We start from the raw sequence: 18,314 nt of genomic DNA, 5'->3' as shown, positions 1-18,314 counted from the left end.
CTTTGGGAGGTGAGATGGCCCAAAAAAAGGGCAGCTCCATGTCCCCCAGGCGGCAGCAGCTCCCTGCGGGCAATGGGATAAGCACTCGGGAGTCCCCGGCGATGGAAGCGGCTCAGCCTCGCCCCGAACACCGAGAGCACTGCCCGGCGCTTTTCAAAGGGCTCCTTTAAAATCTCTGAAATTTTTACGGCCCGAGCAATAATTTATTTACCGTGCTGGGGTGAGGCAGGCAGGGGACACAGCTCATCACTGCAGGGACACGGGAGGGACACGGGAGGGACACGGCTGTGCCAGGGCCACAAACGCTGCAGTCCCTGCCCGGAGCGCCCCGGCTGCGGGGATTTACCGGAGGAATCATTTGCTGAAGATCCCATGGAGAAGTTCCCTCTCCCCGCCCTCAGCACGGACTGCCTCCGGGCAAGGCGCGGCCAAAGCAAGTTAATCAGAGCCACTGCCCTAATTAGCACTAATTTGCGCCGGCGGCTTTGGCACCGCGCTGATTTCACACCTCGGGTTGTTTCCCCGGCATTCCCGGAGCCTCGGCAGCCACTGCTCATCCCCGTGGGCTCAGGGAGCTGCTCCCTGTGGTCTTCAGCAATCCTGGCCCCCGATGCCAGTCTCCCTCCGCACCTCGTGCTGTTAAATCCAGGTGCCAGCAGCATCAGCCCCTTCTCCTCCATCCACCCACAGCGTCAGTGGCCAGAGGGCTTCTTCCATGCTGAGAATAAATGCAAGAGAAGCAATGTCCTACTGAGAGCCAGATCCGTATTTGCTCTTCCTTCTCCAACTGATTAAATTGACTGAAACTGCTGGGTTTAACACTTTGGGGGTTTTTTTGCCCTCTCAGCCCATTCTGCCCAAGCTGCACCTGTGCAGAGCCCTGGAGACTTCTGTGTTTGGGCTCCCCAAACCCTTCTGCCACGAACAAAGTCTCCACCACCAGTGGTGCACCTGCCATGGCAGGAGGAGGAATTCCAGCCAAGAAATTATCTGTGTTTCAAAAAAACAAAATAAACGCGCCCTCACCAAAGCCAACGCGTTCCTGGAAACAATCACCTCGTTTTCCAACGTTCAGGGAATTTCTCAACCTGAATTTCAGCTGAGGTTTGAGTGCAGAGTTCTCATTGATCTTCAAAGCTCTTCTGCCAGACAGGAACGTGGTGCAGACAGTTGGCTGCTTTGCCTTGAGTATTCCCCAGTTTTCCCATTTCCCAGCCTTCCTTCCAGGGGCTGGTTTCGGTGCATCCTCACTGGGGCTGTGCCTCGAGGCATCCCATGTGTGTCTCCTGTGGATGTTCCATGTGGAATGCAGGTAAACAGCTCCTCTGGGGAAAGGATCCAGGTTCTGGTGTCTCCCTCTGAAAGAGTGGTCCTTGCTCCACCTTCCAGGCGCCTGGTGGGGACCTCACGGCTTGTCCTTGGACACCAAAGACAATCAGCAGCATCAGCTCAAGGGGCTGTTTAACACACAATGATTTTGGTTCCTGTTACCTCCCCTCGAGCAGCCTCTGCCTCAGAGGAAGTTCCAGCTCACTTGGTTCTGCCCAGTCCGAATTAACATTCCCAAACCATTCCCAGGGAATTATTGCGATGCAGACACAGAGGTTCCTGTGCTCATCTGAGTCCCTCCAACATTATTTTCACCCTTAAATCCAACACTATTGCAAGTTTCACTCCGATGGAGGCTGTGCTGGAGGGTTTCAGTCTCCAAGCTGGGATGGAGGCAGCATGAGCAGGTGGATGAGGCTGGGGAGGAGGAAAAGGGGGAGAGACCATCAGCCCCTCTTCCATTTGCATTTACCCCTTTGAACATCATTTACCTCGTGGCACCAGGCTAATATTGATCTGTGCAGTCCCAGGAAACACAGTGAGGTTAGAGAAAGCCCAGCTTTAAGAGCTTCCCAGCCCAGTATGGGCAACCCACAGCTCGAAACCTGCCACCAAAAACCTCAACGTGCAAAATGAAACAGCAACGGGCAAAGGAGGGATGGAATTCCCGATTATTACAGAATTAGCAAGGCATAATATATACTAATTCAATATCATGGTGTTATTCCCACAGGACTGGGGTACTGTGGAAGTGCAGACAAGGCAGAGATGTTCTCATGAAATGAAGCAGGAACATGGTCAGCCAAAAATTGGGTTTTAGATATTTTCTATGCTGGAAATTCAATTTGTCCTTTGTTTTTCACGGAGTGATCGTGATAGCAAGGCACAGCTGTTCGACACCCTTTTCCCCAGCACCAGCAGAGATGTTTCTTTCTAAATAAGGACTTAAAGCAAATCACAGCCTTTGGTACAGCACAGAGCTACTTATAAAGGGCATTTCCAGGAAAGTGAGAAAAATGGAACAGGAATGATTCCGAAGAGCTGAGAACAGCCCGTGGCCTTCGCCAGGGAACAGCGACAGCAACTGAATTTCCCCCCACTCCCTCCCACCCCGAGCAAAACACTTGGGCTGACTTTTAGCAGCTCTGCTTAACATTTCCTTTCTGGTTGCTTCATCTTCCAAGAGATTTTTTAAAAATAATATTTAAAAAAAAAGACTGAAATAATGTCCAAGTGACTTCCACCTCTCCTCCTCCTTTTTCCTGTCTTTGCTCAGTCTCGTTATATTGCACGTGAGTTGAAGATAATCTGGCTCCAAAGATGTTCCCCTCTACATAATGCACTTGTTAGAAAACACAGATAGAGTGGGAAATATTCCATATATAAATGTATATATGGAATATGGACTGGGTTTAGCCTGGGAGGACAGGCCCTCTGTCAGCTGGGTCCATGGCAGCGTCGGTCACCGCGTTGGGGATGTTTGGGATGTTTGTCCTTTCCTTGGAGATGTTTTATTTCTCAACACAGTCCTGAAGGTCTTCATTTCAAAACTTCTTCTGTGATCTGTTGGGCTAAGCAAAGAACCATTTTTATGCACAGCCTTGGAAAACAAGAACAGGTTCCTTTTTTCAAATAAAGTGGAAGAGAAGTTGCACACTGGTCCCCCCTGGCAAATTCTCAACTCCATTTCCCACGAATGAAAAATGAAAATTTTCTAATTAATGCACTCATTTAATGGACTAGATGCCACACAGTCTAAAGTGAGCTAAAGATAGGAAAAAGATTCATTAAATATATTCTGGTTATTAACTGTTATCTCACATTAACGGCAAGTTCCAAACCCAAAATAATTAGTGCCAAGTGGGTTTCCCTCATTTTTTATCTTAATCAAGCTGAGTTTGTTCTGACCTGATGTAATTCAGGAGATATTGAGCAAGTGGTTGATTTTATAAATCCAGTCCAGGTGATGGGAGGAGCCAGAGCTGATCCCACTCCCAGGACTCAGACTGTGGAGTCGCTCCCCCAGAGCACAAACCCAAAATCCCATTTTGATGCGGGGATGAGGGTGTCCAGCAAAGGGCACAAAAAATCCCCTAATTTCGCAGCGCCAGAATTGCATCCATAGCTCTACACTCCAGGGACTGACTCCTACTTTAATACAGGGAGATCCTCTGCTCTGTCTTTGAGGCACTGGATTTTCTAGAAATTTCATGTGACTGTTTTTATCCCTCTCATCTTCCAAAAAAAAAAAAAAAAAAAAAATCTGTGTTCTGCCTTTACTTCCCACCGTGGCAACTGGAGCATCCCAACTGCCCAGACCAGACTGAGCCGGGTGCTTCATTAGCAGCTGCTGATGAGGGAAAGGTTGGGAGGAGCTGCAGTCAGCTCAGAGCCCAGCCTGAGGCACCAGCCTTAGGGCCCAGCTCAGCCCCAAAAACCAGCCTGTTTGCCCCAAAGGGAGAGGCCGGGTGGAGATAAGCCACATGGGATCCATCACTGAGGAGGGAGAGACCCTGCTCTGGATGCTGCAGGGATCAGGATGGAGGGATGGAGATGTCGCAGGGATGAAGTTGCAGCAATAATGAGGATGAGGGAATGAAGTTGCAGGGATAACGAGGACGCAGGGATGATGAGGATGCAGGGAAGATGTCGCAGAGATAATGGGGATGCAGGGAAGATGTTGCAGAGATAACAGGGATGCAGGGGAAATGATGTTGCAGGGCTGATAAGGCTGCAGGGAGAAGGATGTTGCAGTTATGATGAAATTGCAGATGAAGTTGCAGGGATGAAGTTGTAGGGATAATGAGGTTGCAGAGATGATGAGGATGCATTTGCAGGGATGATGAGGATGTAGGGACGGTAATGTTGCAAGGATGAAGATGCAGCTATGATGAAGTTGCAGGGATGATGATGCAGGGATGATGAAATTGCAGGGATAAAGTTGCGGGAATGATGAGGATGCAGGGGTGATGATGATATGGGGATGCTGAGGATGCATCTGCAGGGATGATGAGGATGTAGGGATGTAGGAATGATGCTCCAGGGATGCTAAAGCGCAGCAGAGAAAGGAAAGAGATGGGAATTCCTGCCAGAAGCAAAGATCCTCTGGCGAGGCAGTGCAGCACTGGGGAAATGAGCTTCCAGAGGGGCTCAGTGCTCTGAGCAAGGATCTCAGCCGAGGCACTTGTTCAAGCACCAGCTTATCCTGAAGTGCCAGCAGGACCATTCCTGGGCTTAGAGCTAACAGGGCTTTCTGCTCTACTGGACTGGGCTTGCTGGGGGATTAAACCCCTCCCACTGCCAGCCGGGAAGGGCTCCAAACTGCCAGGATCCTCAAGGATCACTGGAGCATTACACACTCTGTAAATAAATAGATACACAAATTCAACCCAAACAGCACCTTCAGCCCAGGAAATGTCACTGGGCGAGAAGGTGATGGTGAAGTTGGGACTCTGCAGATGAAGGGGTAAATAACAATTTTAATTCCCATCAGGCAAATAATCCAGTGCTTTGGGGTACCCTGGAGCCTTTCCAAGCTGTATCCTTGCCAGTGAAGGGAAAATGCCAAATCCTCAGCCCAACGATTGTGTTATTTCTCTGGATCCAGTAACAACAGCCGTGGGAGTGAGAAGTCAGGAGCATTCAGGAGCTATCGCTGCTCTGGTTCCTGAAGGGATCCAGATGTTTTCCCATTGTCCAGGGGTGAGGAAATCCCCTCCATCCCAAGAGAAATACAGGATATGAAACAGCAGCCATAAAAATTAGATGTTTTTTTAATTGGCTGAGCCAAATAACTTCTATCCAAACCCTCAGAGCTGACAAAACAGCTCCTGGGAGTGCAAGTACTGAGCATCTCCTGAGTCCTTCCAGAGGACTGGAAAAAGCTCCTCTTTGGGAGAGGGTTTTAAGGGATGAACAAAAAGTATCCTGCAAAAACAATGGGTCTGGCCATCCATCACGGATCCCTAACAACATGCTGGGATGGCTGAGAGTCTTATTACTGAATTAAAGAGGAAGATTTAATTGATGCCAATCAAGACAGGGTTTCTGTTAAGAAAACAGATCTTATCAAATTAACTGATATCTCGGACTGAGTCCCACACTTGGCTGATAAAGGTGCTTGTGTAAAGCTCTCCTCTAAGGGAATCGCATGGCTGTTTGGTCAAGAAAATGGAGCAATAAATCGAAATTCCCAGGAGATGTCCCAAGGGAGAAACACAGCTGGACCCAGGTCCTGTTCCCTGCTTGCTCCTCCTCGGGCTCGCACTTTCTCAGAGCATCTTGCAACCAGGGTGGGAGAGACACCCCTGAAAATTCCCAGCCCTGGGAGAGAACAGCCCAGGCTTGTTTCTGATACTGCAGAAAGAAGATTTCCTGACTTAATTCCGAGGGATTTAAAGTGTGGAATGTCATTCAGGCACCTGCACCCACGGAGGCGCAGGCAGAGGTAGAGAAGCCCTCAAACCTTCAATGCTACATCGAGTTCACAGCAACTCCTTCCTCATCACTCCTGCAAACTCAGATTCCCAGCAGCCAGAGCCATTTTAAGCCCAAATTTCTTATGTCTGACCCACTGTAACAGCATGAGGTGAAACTGTTACAGACACACAGCGGCAGCTCCAAGCAGAGAGCAGCCAGGATGGAGATGAGGGTTCTCAACCCTAAATTCACAGACATTTCAGGAGGAATGGGCCAGAAAAAGGGAGGATGCAAAGTGAAGAAATCATGGGAGAGGAAGATGTTGATGGGGAGTTGAAGGCAGAGCTGGCAGCTTGTGAAGCTGTGTGAAAGCTCAGACTTCCCTCCAGCCAAGGGAAATAACTGAATTATTGGGGTACCCAGGGCAGGGTCTGCAGGCTTTCCCAGCCCCAAGAAAGCTGAATCCCATAAAATCTTCGGAGGAGTCCCCACTTCTTGCTCTGTGTTTCAAAACTGCCTCTTACTTCCGCAGGAGCTTCATTGCAAACACTTCCTGAAGCTGCTTGGTGCCACGTACAGAAGGGGAAACTGAGGCACAGAGGAGCCCAGCTGCCCAAAGCCAGGCAGCAAATCCCACAGTGCTGACACCCTCCAGGCCTGGGAGCAGGGACATATTTCCCTGGAGTAGCAACCCAAACCCTCTGAATGGCACAGCATCACCCACTGCCCACAGCTCCTTCCTTCACCCAGTCCAAGAGCAAGCTCAGCTCTCTGCAAATGCAGAAAACACTTTGCAGAGTGTGTGTTCATCCCTTCCATCCTCCCTCCCAGCCTTGAGCTCCCCGTGGGGCAACACCCCAAGCACAGACCCTGCTGCAAGCCTCGATCCCGCTGCCACAGCTGAGCCTTCGGTGCTTCCACCTCTGAGCAAACCATGAGAAAACCCCAAAGGATTTTCCTCATCCACCCACGGTGGTGCTCTGGAGGAAGCAAAGCCAAGCAGCAGTGCTGGTCAGCCCCAGAATAAACCTGACTGCACTTTGCAGCCTTGCTGGGGTGAGCAGAGGGGGCAACCGGCTCATCTTCCCCACAAGCCACACATCCAGCCCCAGCCTGCCCAGCCAGCGTGCTCAGAGATGCTGAAAATGAAATGCAACCGCTGGAGCAAAGCAACAGAGCTTCAGCACGCTCAGAAAAGCATCGGAATCACAAGTCTCAAGAAAATGAATCATTCCTAAACAGACCCAGCAGCGCCTGCTGCTGTCGGAGCGGCCGAGCCGGGGTCTCACAATGAGTGTGCAGAGACATCAGGGAACTGCTGCTCCCGTGCTGAGCAGGGAAGAGCAGTGATCAGGGAGCATCCCACTACTCCTGACTCCAGTGAGAAGCTCAAGGAGATGGGAGACATGTTCTAATTTATTTGAGCGTGTCTTGGTTCATAAGGAGGAGAAAAGTGATGGTGCCCTGCAGGGATGTTCATGCGGGGAGGGTTCCCTGCCCTGCCGCCGAGCATCCTCAGCACTAAAAATTCAGGCTCTGAGCAGTGATGAGACACAGACAGACCCTGAACCCCGTGGGTGTCAGAGCAGCACGTTAATCGTGGAAGGAAAAACACAGAGGCTCAGAAAACAACACAGAGGCTCACAGGGTTTGTGTTTGTGGCTGAGTTTTGCCAGAAATGGGGATAAAAGGATAAAAGTTGTGAGGGTGGTGCAGGACCCCACACACATCCCTCTTCCACACACAGGATGGTTTTCAGGAGCAAAAACTGGGATGCACTGAGTGACAAAGAGCAGGAGCCGTGAGGCCTTCCCAGCATGGAGCAGCCAACACACGGCTTCAGGGGGACAAACAGCCCTGGGACAGGGACACTCCTGGGACAGGGACACTCCTGGGACAGGGACACATCACTCCTCAGCCTGTCCGGGGAGCCAAGGACAGAGGGAAAGGTCTCAGCTCTCCCAGGCTGAACCACAGCAGAGCCAGGAGAACTCTGCCTGGAGCAAGAGCTGGGAGATGGGGCTGGGAGATGGGGCTGGGGCTGCTCTGCACGGATCCCCTGGCAGTGAATGTGTCCCTGCAGAGGGATGCCTCTTCCTTAAGGCACGGCTGGGACTGGATCCTCTCTCCTGGTGCCAGTCTCATTCCTGACCTAAGAAACCCCCTGAGATGGACCAAACACCCTCCACTGCTGGACAAGCGATTCCCAGCTGGGACGAGCCACCTCAGGGCACCCAAAATATCCCCCAAATGTCCTCCTCCAAGGGAGGATGGCCAAGGCCTCAGGACTGTTTCCAAGAAGAAGCACACGGCTCCATCCCTCCGTGCTCAGTGCCCACCTCCGGCAGGGGGAGAGGGCTGAGGCCACCCTGCACCCACCGGGATTGCCGGGACCTCAGCCACGCAAACAGCACCCGGGGAAACGGGGAAAGGCAGCAGCATCCCCTCCTTAACACATCCTCCGGCTGTACAACACCCCAAAGCCGGCCAAGGTCCCGTCCTGCTGTGGGTGGGAGCCAGGGCAGGAAAGGTGCAGGGGAGCAGCACCAGCTCCCTAGGAGGGAGAGTTCCCAGGATAAGCCTCTGCCCACGGCACCCTGTAACCATCGAACCAGCGAATGCTTTGGGTTGGAAGGGACCTTAAAGATAACCTGCGACAAAGATCACAAAATATCCAGAAATCCCTTATCTCCCTGCTCCATAGGAGCCCTTGCGCCAGGATGCCGGGGCACGGAGCTCTCCTTCCAGGGACACCCAGAACTGAGGCTGACGGGTCAAATAAGGCACAGTCACACCTTTTTTGCCTGTTTGCACTCCCAGGTTGGCAGCCTACCCAGAGATCGTTTGTTAAAGCGTTGAAAACCAGGGAAAACCGAGCCCTGCTTCCCTCCGGCGGCGGTGGAGCCTCCGTGTGCTCGCACCGAGATATGCATATTTTAAAAGCTTGGCAGGAGAGGGCTCCAAACTACACAATTAAACTGATTTTACACACAACGCTCCCCGTCCACGCCAGGCACTGCCAAACACCCTTTCCTTGCGCTACATCCCTGCAGGAGAGGCCCCTTGGAGCAATGACCCTGGCTGGCTCCTTCCATCCCGCCGGGGAAAGCACTTGTCCGCCCTTTGCCGCTGCTTAATTGCCCATAAACCGGGGATTAAAAACAAAACCGACTTCTTTTGTCAAGGGATGGAGCAGGAACAATTGCCTGGGAAGAAATTTAACCCTCCTGGAGGAAAGAGATATCTTCAGCCCTTGTGTGTGTCCACACGTGGGGTGGGATGGATTCTGCTCTGCTCCGGCCACCCCAAGCACCCGAAGGGCACCTATTGTGCTGGAGAACAACGGGACCTTTTGAAGGAGTTCAGGCCTGAAAACATATAAAAAAAAAGAGGGCAAAGAAGCCGGAGAAAAAGGTGATGGTGTCAAAGTACCAAGTGGAGGGGCCAAGGTTGCGGCTGCTGCACCCCTCCAGCACCAAGGATGTGTTTCAAGGTGGCATCCAGGGCTGAAACAGGGGAACAGGTCCTAAAATACAGGCAGAGGGAAAACTGTGAAAAGACAAAAGAGGAGGTGCAAGGCTCTGCAGCACCCAGTGTCTCTGTGTGGGGGTTGGAACAGGATGTTCTTTAAGGTTGTTTTCAACCCGAACCTTTCTGTGACTGTGACAAACTGAAGGCATCCACGGGGGCAGCTCCAGCCTCTCAGGGCTGCATCCCTGGGGCGGGAGCTGCTTCTTCCATCCTTCAGAGTCACCGTGTCTCTGGGGTGACAGGCACGAAGGACAGGGCACGGGGAGGACACGGCAGTGCAGACCACGCTGGGACTGCCCGGAGCTGCAGGGACCCTGCTCCACTGCTCCTGGGGTGCTGGGAAGCACCAGCCCAGTGCTAATGCCCTTTCCCCCACTGAATGTAATAAGCTGATTCTGGGCGAGCCCTTTGCCTCGCAGACAGCAGCTCGGCTGATGCTAATCCCCTAATCCTGCCCCTCTAAGCACATTAGGGACAGGCTCCTCTGTGAGTCCCCAGGGGCTGCTGAAACACTGCCTGGTCCTAACGGGGCACACGGCAGGAGAGCAGAGCCACTTAAAGAACAGCTGGCTGGGCAGAGCCCAGCGTTTCAGGGATCTCTCCAATTCCTGGCGCAACATCTGCAGCAGCCGGTGCCAGAGGAGCCGTCAGACCACGGAACAGAAGGTATTTATCAGAGTCACTGAGTGGTTTGGGTTGGAATGGATCTTAAAGAGCATCCAGTTCCAGCTCCCTGCCATGGGACACCTTCCACTAGAGCAGGTGGCTCAGTTTCTCTCAGTGAATGGTACCCTGAGACAGCAGAGAGGGAAGACGCAGAGAGGGCAGAGCATGCAAAGGGTATCCCCAGTCTTCCACTTTCACTTTTTGGGGTGTATCTAAAAGACAGAGCAGCAGTGAATTTTTGTCTTTCAGTGATACCACTCAGTACTGAAAAGTATTTTTCTGAATGGGAAAAAGGAGACATTTCGGTCGGATATTGGTTGCCCAGAGCAGATGTGGCTGCTCCATCCCTGGAAGTGTCCAAGGCCAGGTTGGATGGGGCTTGGAGGAACCTGGGATAGTGGAAGGTGTCCCTGCTCAGGGGTGGGACTGGATGATCCTTACAATCTCTTCCCACCCAAACCATTCTGGAATTCCACCAGAGCCAAACTGCCTTTTACCCCAGTGGGTGAAGAGCTTTCCTTGTCACCTCTCCCATAAAGCATCTTTTCCTGTCAATAAAATCCCTTTGAAACTACTCTGCTCCTACAAAATCAGGCAGGGAGGAGTCAGGAAAACAAACCAACAACCTGCAAGGTCTCTGCTTATTTTAGGTGACAGAGGAACTGAAAATTGTTCTGTGCCATTTCCAGGAGAACATGTGGTTTTCTATGTCCTGTGCAGCTGCCACGGGGAAATCACCAAAACAGAACTCATCTGCAAACTCTCCTGAGAGTGATGTTTCCACTGCTCTTAAACTCAAACCCTCCTTTTAGGAATAGCCATGTGGGGAAGCTTTAATAACAATAAAATGTAATAAAAATAAAAGAGAAAAACAATAAAAAGTGGGAGCTGGTAGGCAGCAATGACATTTCAGCCCACTGGCAGCCTGAGGAAAAGGCACAGTGAGGTGTTCCCAGTTATCCCAGACAAGGAATCCCAGTTATCTTGGACAGGGAATCTCAGGTTTGTAACTTCCCATGATGTTCCAGAGCATGTCCCTAACAAAGATAATTTCTTGGACCCCCAGCTGATGAAAACTCTGGTAGCTCCAATAAAACCATCACACCCCAGCAGCTAAAGAGGGCCTCTGATGGTTTTTCTTGGGTTTATTGACTGTGCCTATGGGAGGGTGATACAAACCATCCAGATCCTTCTGAGTCTGGGAAAAATCCCAGCTAAACTCCAATTTCGGCATGGCCAGCATCTCTCAGGACAAAGCCCCCTCTCCACAGCCTTGGGAAAGGTGTGACTTGAACAGGTTGGGGCCAAATTTCTCTGCTGAAGGTATTTAATAGCATCCCTGTTCCATGTGTACCTCAGGGGGATTTGGCTCTTTTTTAACCAAAATTCCAGCAAAACTGAGCAGAGCTGGAGCCAAAGCTCTCGAGGCCAAGCTGCTTTTGGCCTGTGTCGATGGCAGGGGCTGGATGGGAGCACTGAACCACTGAAATCACCTTTTTTAGCACAGAAGTGAAGCAATCCAGCTGCAGAGAAGCAGCAGGGTTTTCCTCCTCCCACAGCACTAAAAAGCAAATACAATCAGAGGAGCTACGGGATATGATCCCACTTTATCTAACGCGTATAAAAATACCCGAGAGCGGCAGGATAAGCTGGAGAATAAAAGTAAGCAGTGGAAAGCATGGGGTTTGTCCAGAAACCCCCAACATTACGGCTCTATTGAACTCTCCCCCGTGCAAAGCTCACCTGATCCTGTCAGATGTCCCATGGCCCTTGGCAGACACACGTGAAGATGAAGCCGGTGACTTTTCCCGGCGGGATTTTTGGTTATTTTTCAATCCCGTTTTTTACTGTCCCCCTCGTTTCCCAGAGCTGCTGAGGCTCCCTGGCCAAGCTTCCCGGCAGCTGCTCGGTGCCAGTTCCCACTGGGTTTGGGGTCGTTCTCGGTGGAGCAGGATGAACCTCCACCCCCAGATGTCACTGCCAAGGTGAGGGACAGGTGGATCTGGGGGTGCTTATTGCCTGTGGATGCTTTGTTGGGCACACGGGAGGAGCAGCACGACAGGAACCAGGAAGGGGGTGCAGAGGCACGATGTCTTGTGGGATGGAAGAGCTGGAACCATCTGGAAAAGCTTTTTGCGGGAAGAGCAAGGACCAAGGGGGATGGGAGAAGGGATGCCATGACAACCTTTGGGGGTTTCCCAGGAAACCGTGGTCACCATGGCAACTGCATCACTCCGGTCGGAATTAGTGACTTCCGCTGGAAGGCGTGTTCGCCACTTTAATCTTCTGGTGCTAAGTGGCTGCATCTCTTCCAAAGGCATTGCAAAGAGAGGAGGAAAACTCCCTTTGTCTCTGGCTGGGCGGGTTGGAGGCTCCCAGCCATGGCCAGGAGCCCGTCGTGGATCCTGCTCCGTGCAGACATCGCTCCCTGCGCCGGCGGCTCCCGAAAACATTCCAGCCTCTCCTCTCCCTCCTCCCGCACACGTCCCTGCTGCACGGCCACAAACTTGACATTGGAGGAAATAATTCCATCAGGTTACAGGGGAAGGGAAGCCAGAATAGAAAACAAAGGCTTGGGAGATTTTTTTTTTCCTATTTAAATCAGCATTGATTGCACTTGGTCTCTGACCAGATTAGAATTTCATAAATGATCTAATGGGGAAAAAAAGAGAATCTGGGACGTGCCCGTAATGGCACATCACATGTTTCAATATTAAGCATCATTTAACGATGTGGTAACAGAGACTCTCTGCAGAATTAAATGGTTATTTCCTCCCAGCCCCCTCCCAGTACGCTCTGCCTCATGTTTTCCTCGTTCCTCCACCCAGTCCGGGTTTGTTAATCCAACAAGTTACCTTATGTGATGGAAGGGAGATTGGCTACACATTGCCCTTAGGGAAAGAGGGAGAAATTCGGGAGCAAAGCAAGAGGTTCCCCAAAAGCCCAAAAAGCAAAGCAGCCCTGCAACACGTTGCAGAACAAACACCTGTTTTGACAGTGAGTGTGGTTTGTCTTCATCTTCCTTCTCTTTACCCTTTAGCTGTCCTCTTCTTCAGAGAATTTTAAATCCTTTTACTTTTGGATCTTTAGAAAGGAAGGATCTAAAAAAATAAAGGTATAAAAACGAGGGCACACACAGACCGACGATGGTGCATGTTCCACACAACACCGACACACAGTCACTTTGCATTATTATTGGTATCATTATTGGTAATGTTTCATCACGTCCTCAGATTCTGTTGCTGTTCGTTTGGTTTGTTTTAAACATCTGTAAAGATCTTTTTGATGTTCACACAGTTGGGATTGTTTGTGGTTGTGCAGTTGCCTGCTTTAAAGGCAGCCTGTTTGAATGCACTGTGGTTGATCCCCCCTTCCTCAATCACCATGTACTCGGACTTGCTGAGGGTGGAATTGCTGCGAGCCTTCTTCATCTCCTCGCTGGACGAGAGGTGCTGGCAGCTCCCGACGTGCATGTACTGGGCTTGTTCCTCACCTTCCGTCTCGCGGTGGTAGAAATAGTTGAAATTGGAGACGATGACGGGCACGGGCAGGGCGATGGTCAGCACCCCCGCGATGGCGCACAGAGAGCCCACGATCTTGCCCCCGATGGTGATGGGGTGCATGTCCCCGTAGCCCACGGTGGTCATGGTGACCACGGCCCACCAGAAGGCGTCAGGGATGCTACTGAACCCTGAGCTGGGGTCATCGGCTTCCGCGAAGTAAACGGCGCTGGAGAAGAGGATGACGCCGATGAAGAGGAAGAAGATGAGCAAGCCCAGCTCCCTCATGCTGGCCTTGAGGGTCTGCCCCAGGATCTGCAGCCCCTTGGAGTGCCGGGAGAGCTTGAAGATGCGGAAGACCCTGACGAGGCGGATGACTCTGAGGATGGCCAAGGACATGGCTTGCTGGCCGTTGCCTTGCCGCTCAGCCAGCTCCGTGCCCAGCGTGATGAAGTAGGGGATGATGGCCACAATGTCAATGATGTTCATGATGTTCTTGGAGAAGGTGGCCTTGCTGGGGCAGGCAAAGAAACGGACCAGCAGCTCGAAGGAGAACCAGATGATGCACAAAGTCTCCACCACAAAGAAAGGGTCAGTGAAGGATGACACCATGGAAGCAGCCGAGGATGAGGAGTTGGTGAAGACATCAGGTGGGAGAGGGCCGACGCCTGTCCCGAAAGTCCCCCCAGTTCCCTCATAGTCATGGTCATCCCTGAATTCAGGCAGGGTCTCCAGACAGAAGATGACAATAGAGATAAGGATGACCAGCACAGAGACAATGGCGATGCCTCGGGCCGGCCCCGAGCTCTCGGGGTACTCGAAGAGGAGCCACACCTGGCGCTGAAACTCCTTCTCGGGGAGCGGCCGCTGCTCCTCCCGGATGAAACCCTCGTCCTCCCGAAATTTCTCCATGGCCTCCTCCCCCAGCTGGTAGAAGCGGATCTCCTCGGAGAAGATGTCGATGGGGACGTTGACGGGACGCCGGATGCGCCCTCCCGACTGGTAGTAGTAAAGGATGGCGTCGAAGCTGGGCCGGTTACGGTCGAAAAAATACTCATTGCGGAGAGGATCGAAGTAGCGCATCCTCTTCCGGGGGTCCCCCAGCAGCGTCTCGGGGAACTGTGCCAGGGTCTTGAGCTGGGTCTCGAAGCGCAGCCCCGAGATGTTGATCACCACGCGCTCGCAGCACTCGTGCTCCCCAGCGCCCGGGGGCTGCCCCGCGGGCACGGCCGGCGCCGGGGGCTGGTCGTAGCGATCCCCCCCGAGCAGCGCGGGAGGATGCTGAGCTTCCTCCAGCAAAGGGTCTCCGCCGCCGCCGCCTCCCACCACGGTCATGCTGCCTTCCTCCCCTTCTTCGCCCTCTTCCTCCTGCTGCTCGGGGCCCGGCTGGGCGGCGGCGGGGGGCAGCGGCTCGGTGTAGCCCAGGTTGTGGTGGCTGCTGCTCGAGCCGCCCCGCGGCTGCCGGCCGGCGGAGGAGGCGGCCGGAGAGTACAGCAAGCTCCGGCGCTCGTCCATAAAGGTGTGGGGCGGAAGGGAAAGGGGGGGGGGAAGGGAGGGGGGATCGGAGAGGCGGCAGCCGAAGCCTCTTCTTCCTCCTCTTCCTCCTCCTCCGGGCGGAGAGGGAGCAACAGCCGCCCAACTCCTCCAGCGGCTGCCGCTGCTCTGAAGAGCTGAGGCTCTTCTCAAAAAATCCGCCCCCAGCCCTGGCACCGCCTCACTCAGTCAGCACTCCCGGAGACACCCACCAGCCCCCCGGCCCTGCCCCGCAGCCCCCCGGCAGCTGCGGGCACCCCGTCCCCTGCCCTGCTTTGGGGGAGCCCCATCCATCCCCCAGGCAGCGCCGAGGGGTTTCACTCTCCCCCCGGGAGCATCCTTTGCTGCTCAGCGGGCTGCAAGCAGGGACAGGGGTTTTTCCTGGCAGAACCGCTGCCTAGAAAGAGTTTTTCTGCCCTCCCTCAGGTGAAATGCAATTTTGACTCTGAATTTTGGGGGTTGCCTGTTGGGTTTCAGCTATGGTTTCACACGGTGGGAGGCTGTGGGCAGTGGAAAGCTGACGGCGTGGCCAGAACCAACAGTTGTTTTGAATCAGCGTCTGGGTTAGGCTGGGGATTGTTTTCCTCTGTCTGGGAGAGCGTGTGCATGTGTGTGTGTCCGTGAGTGTGTGTGCACACGTGTGTGTGTGTGTGCATGTGCTTCCCCCACCAAAATAAACCCAGAAGCAAAGCTGAGCCAGCCCTCTACCAAGGAGGTTCCAGGCTGAACCCAAACCTGCATTTCAGACTTTCCATCAAGAAAGCCAAAGCCTTTCTATTTCTCTTTCTTTCTTCCTCTCTTCAATTTGTCTTCTTAAGCAAATAGTTCAATTGTGAGCAAAAAGGACTTTTTCAGGCAAAAATCTCCTCTGCAGGAGCCCAGAGCTGGAGAACACCCCATCCATCCCCAGGAGATGTGTGTCAGGGACAAGCTCTGATCTCTGCACTCCCAGCTCTCCCCCAGATCCCCATTTTTCCAACCTCCTGCAATAACTGAAATGCTTTTACCCCCAGCCACGTGCCAAGGGGGTTTAGGCAATTCAAGGAGCTCCCAGCTTGGGAAAAAGTAATGGAATGGTTTAGGTTGAAAGGGACTTGAAAGCTCATCTCATTCCACCTCTCTGCCATGGGCAGGGACACCTTTGCCCCAGGCCAAGAGCTGGACCATGAGGGTTGGGGAGAGGAGGGAGCCAGATGAGTGGTCCTGCCACGGTGGAGGTTAAAACCCCTCCACCATCCCCACTTAAGCTCATCATCCCAGTTATTTTTAACCAGCACAGCCTCCAGAAGGTAGGGAGAACAACAGATGAAAAGATCAAACTTATTTATATTTTAAATCAGAAACAAGCTGTCCAAAATACCCAGATCTGGGGAGGGAACAACAATAAATTTTGGTGCAAGAGCCGACTCCAGGCTCTGAATGGCAGATGAACAGTGAGGATGGAGCCTGGCTGAGCTGAGCCCACCGACAGAGGGGAAACACCCTCTGCCAGCAGAAACCCAGGAGGATTCCTGAGGGAATGAGCCCCAGCAAGGTGTTGATGGAAAGCTGGAGGTTCACCCACATCCCCACACAAGGACAGTCATCTCTAAGCCATGTCACCCTGCCCCAGACTTCGACACAAGTCCCTTTGTTGCCACCTCCATCCTTGGCTTTAAGCCCCAATTTTGGCCCCTGTTCTTCTTGAGGATGTGGATCTCCTGGGAGGAGGGAATTGGGAAGTTTCTCCCCCACCATTCCTGCAGCAGCTCGTGGTGCTAACCAGCAACATGGTCCCAGTGAGAGCATCCACTCGTCCCTTCCAACCCACAGCATCTCCCAGCATCCCAAAACCCAGACAAGGCAGGAAGCAAAGCCCTGGAGCACCATTAACCCTTGAGCTCCCCTGGTTGCTTGTAGGTTGGGAAAAAAAAGCAACAGTTCACACCGAAATCTGAAGGCTTATTTTCATGAAAAAGAACTAACAATCATCCCTTCACCACATACATGTGTGTAGCAGCTACAAACTTGTCTGGCTCATCCCTTTTCCCTGCTAGGATTTCTGCCAATAAATCAGACTCGTCTGGTCTCAAGCAAACAAATGAGGCTGCCTCAAACCATAAACATTTATTGAGGACACAAGGCTCGAGGCACAAGGTGTAACTTCCATAATTGCAATAATTTACTCTGCATCTGTCAGGGGCAAACCCATCAGGAATTACTGAGAGAGCCACAGACCTTTGGGATGCTGCTTGGGAAAGCCTTTCCTTTAAGAGCAGCAGGATTAAGCCCTTAGCCCATGGCTGCAGCACAGCAGCAGACATTAACCCTTGAGCTTCGGCGGCTTTGGTCGGGCGTCGCGCTGGGATTTCTCCCGAGGCTGGTGGCCCCAGCACGCCGTGGCCTCCTGGCCCTGTTTACTCCTCTGCTGCTTCCCTGTAATCCTATCAAAGCCAATTAGGCTGTGCCAGGCGCTGCAGGCGGAGAGCAGCCGAGGGGCAGAGCCTCCCCAGCCCTTCCCCTGCCTCTCCAGCCGAGCTTTGGGGGGGATGCAGCAACAGCATCACCTCCCCTGTGACCCCCGGCAGCCTCACACGTCCTCCCTGGAGGGGTTTGCATCCAGGAGCTGCAGCTCAGCGTTTGTCAAGCAGCGTTTGTCGAGCAGAAACAGAGGTGGTCTAGGTCAGGCTTCAAAACGTGGAGGTCTGAGCACAAGGGGAGGAGAATAAAAGGCCAGGGGAAGGGAAATCTCCCCGGTGTCCGACCTGGCCAAAGCTTTCCCGTAAGCTGGGAACTTGGTGCAGCACCAAACTAGGCTGTGGTTTGCTGTCTAATGCGAGATGTCCCAGTGCTCCTCTGCAAATTTCCTTCTGCTTTTTCATCCATCTCTTCTGCTGCATCTGGTCTCCACAAATTTAATTTTGTTCCTAACGGCCATTTCAGAAATCCCCCTGTGCAATGATCCACAGGCTGCCCTGGAACAGCACATGCAGTTTCTATGAGGAAGAAGAGCAAGCATTGCTCTTTTCCTCCCTTAATGGCTTTCTCAGGGCAGATTTCCAAGCGGAGGGGACAAACAACTTCCCTCTTCCCACAGCCAGACCCAGACCACGAGGGGAATTCTCCCACCATCCCTCCCCTGGGGGACATGAGCTGCACAAAACACGTGGGACCCTCACCCCAACTCTCAGTTATTCCCAGCCATGGGGCTGCCTTAGAATCCTGCTTCCACCTTGAAATTTTCCTTCCTTCTTGATGAATGCCAGTGCCTCTCAAGCAGCATTTTGGGGTTGTCCTTCTCCCACCAAAGCTCCCCTTGGTAGCACCAGCAGCCAGGCAGAGTGTAGAGAATCCAGC

The 18,314-nt window shown here is 52.7% G+C and overlaps 1 protein-coding gene across 1 annotated transcript; it reads right to left on the bottom strand.

Annotated features, from left to right (window-relative positions):
- Positions 1-274: 274 nt before the first annotated feature.
- Positions 275-14,960, bottom strand: LOC136371594 (potassium voltage-gated channel subfamily A member 3-like). The gene is made up of 2 exons (XM_066335770.1): positions 11,689-14,960; positions 275-2,900 (listed from the first exon to the last, which is right to left on the bottom strand). Exon 1 carries the CDS (start codon positions 14,958-14,960, stop codon positions 13,206-13,208), a length of 1,755 nt encoding a protein of 584 aa, XP_066191867.1. The 3' UTR covers positions 275-2,900; positions 11,689-13,205.
- Between the last annotated feature and the right edge of the window lie 3,354 nt (positions 14,961-18,314).

This window comes from Sylvia atricapilla, chromosome 25 (assembly GCF_009819655.1).
Source record: "Sylvia atricapilla isolate bSylAtr1 chromosome 25, bSylAtr1.pri, whole genome shotgun sequence".
NCBI classification, from domain to species: domain Eukaryota; kingdom Metazoa; phylum Chordata; class Aves; order Passeriformes; family Sylviidae; genus Sylvia; species Sylvia atricapilla.
Note: the sequence above shows the minus strand (reverse complement) of the source record. Positions and strands in the feature narration are given on the sequence as shown.

Excerpts from the sequence above, each read along its gene's own strand:
- LOC136371594 (XM_066335770.1), bottom strand. The coding sequence starts at position 14,960 with ATGGACGAGCGCCGGAGCTTGCTGTACTCTCCGGCCGCCTCCTCCGCC.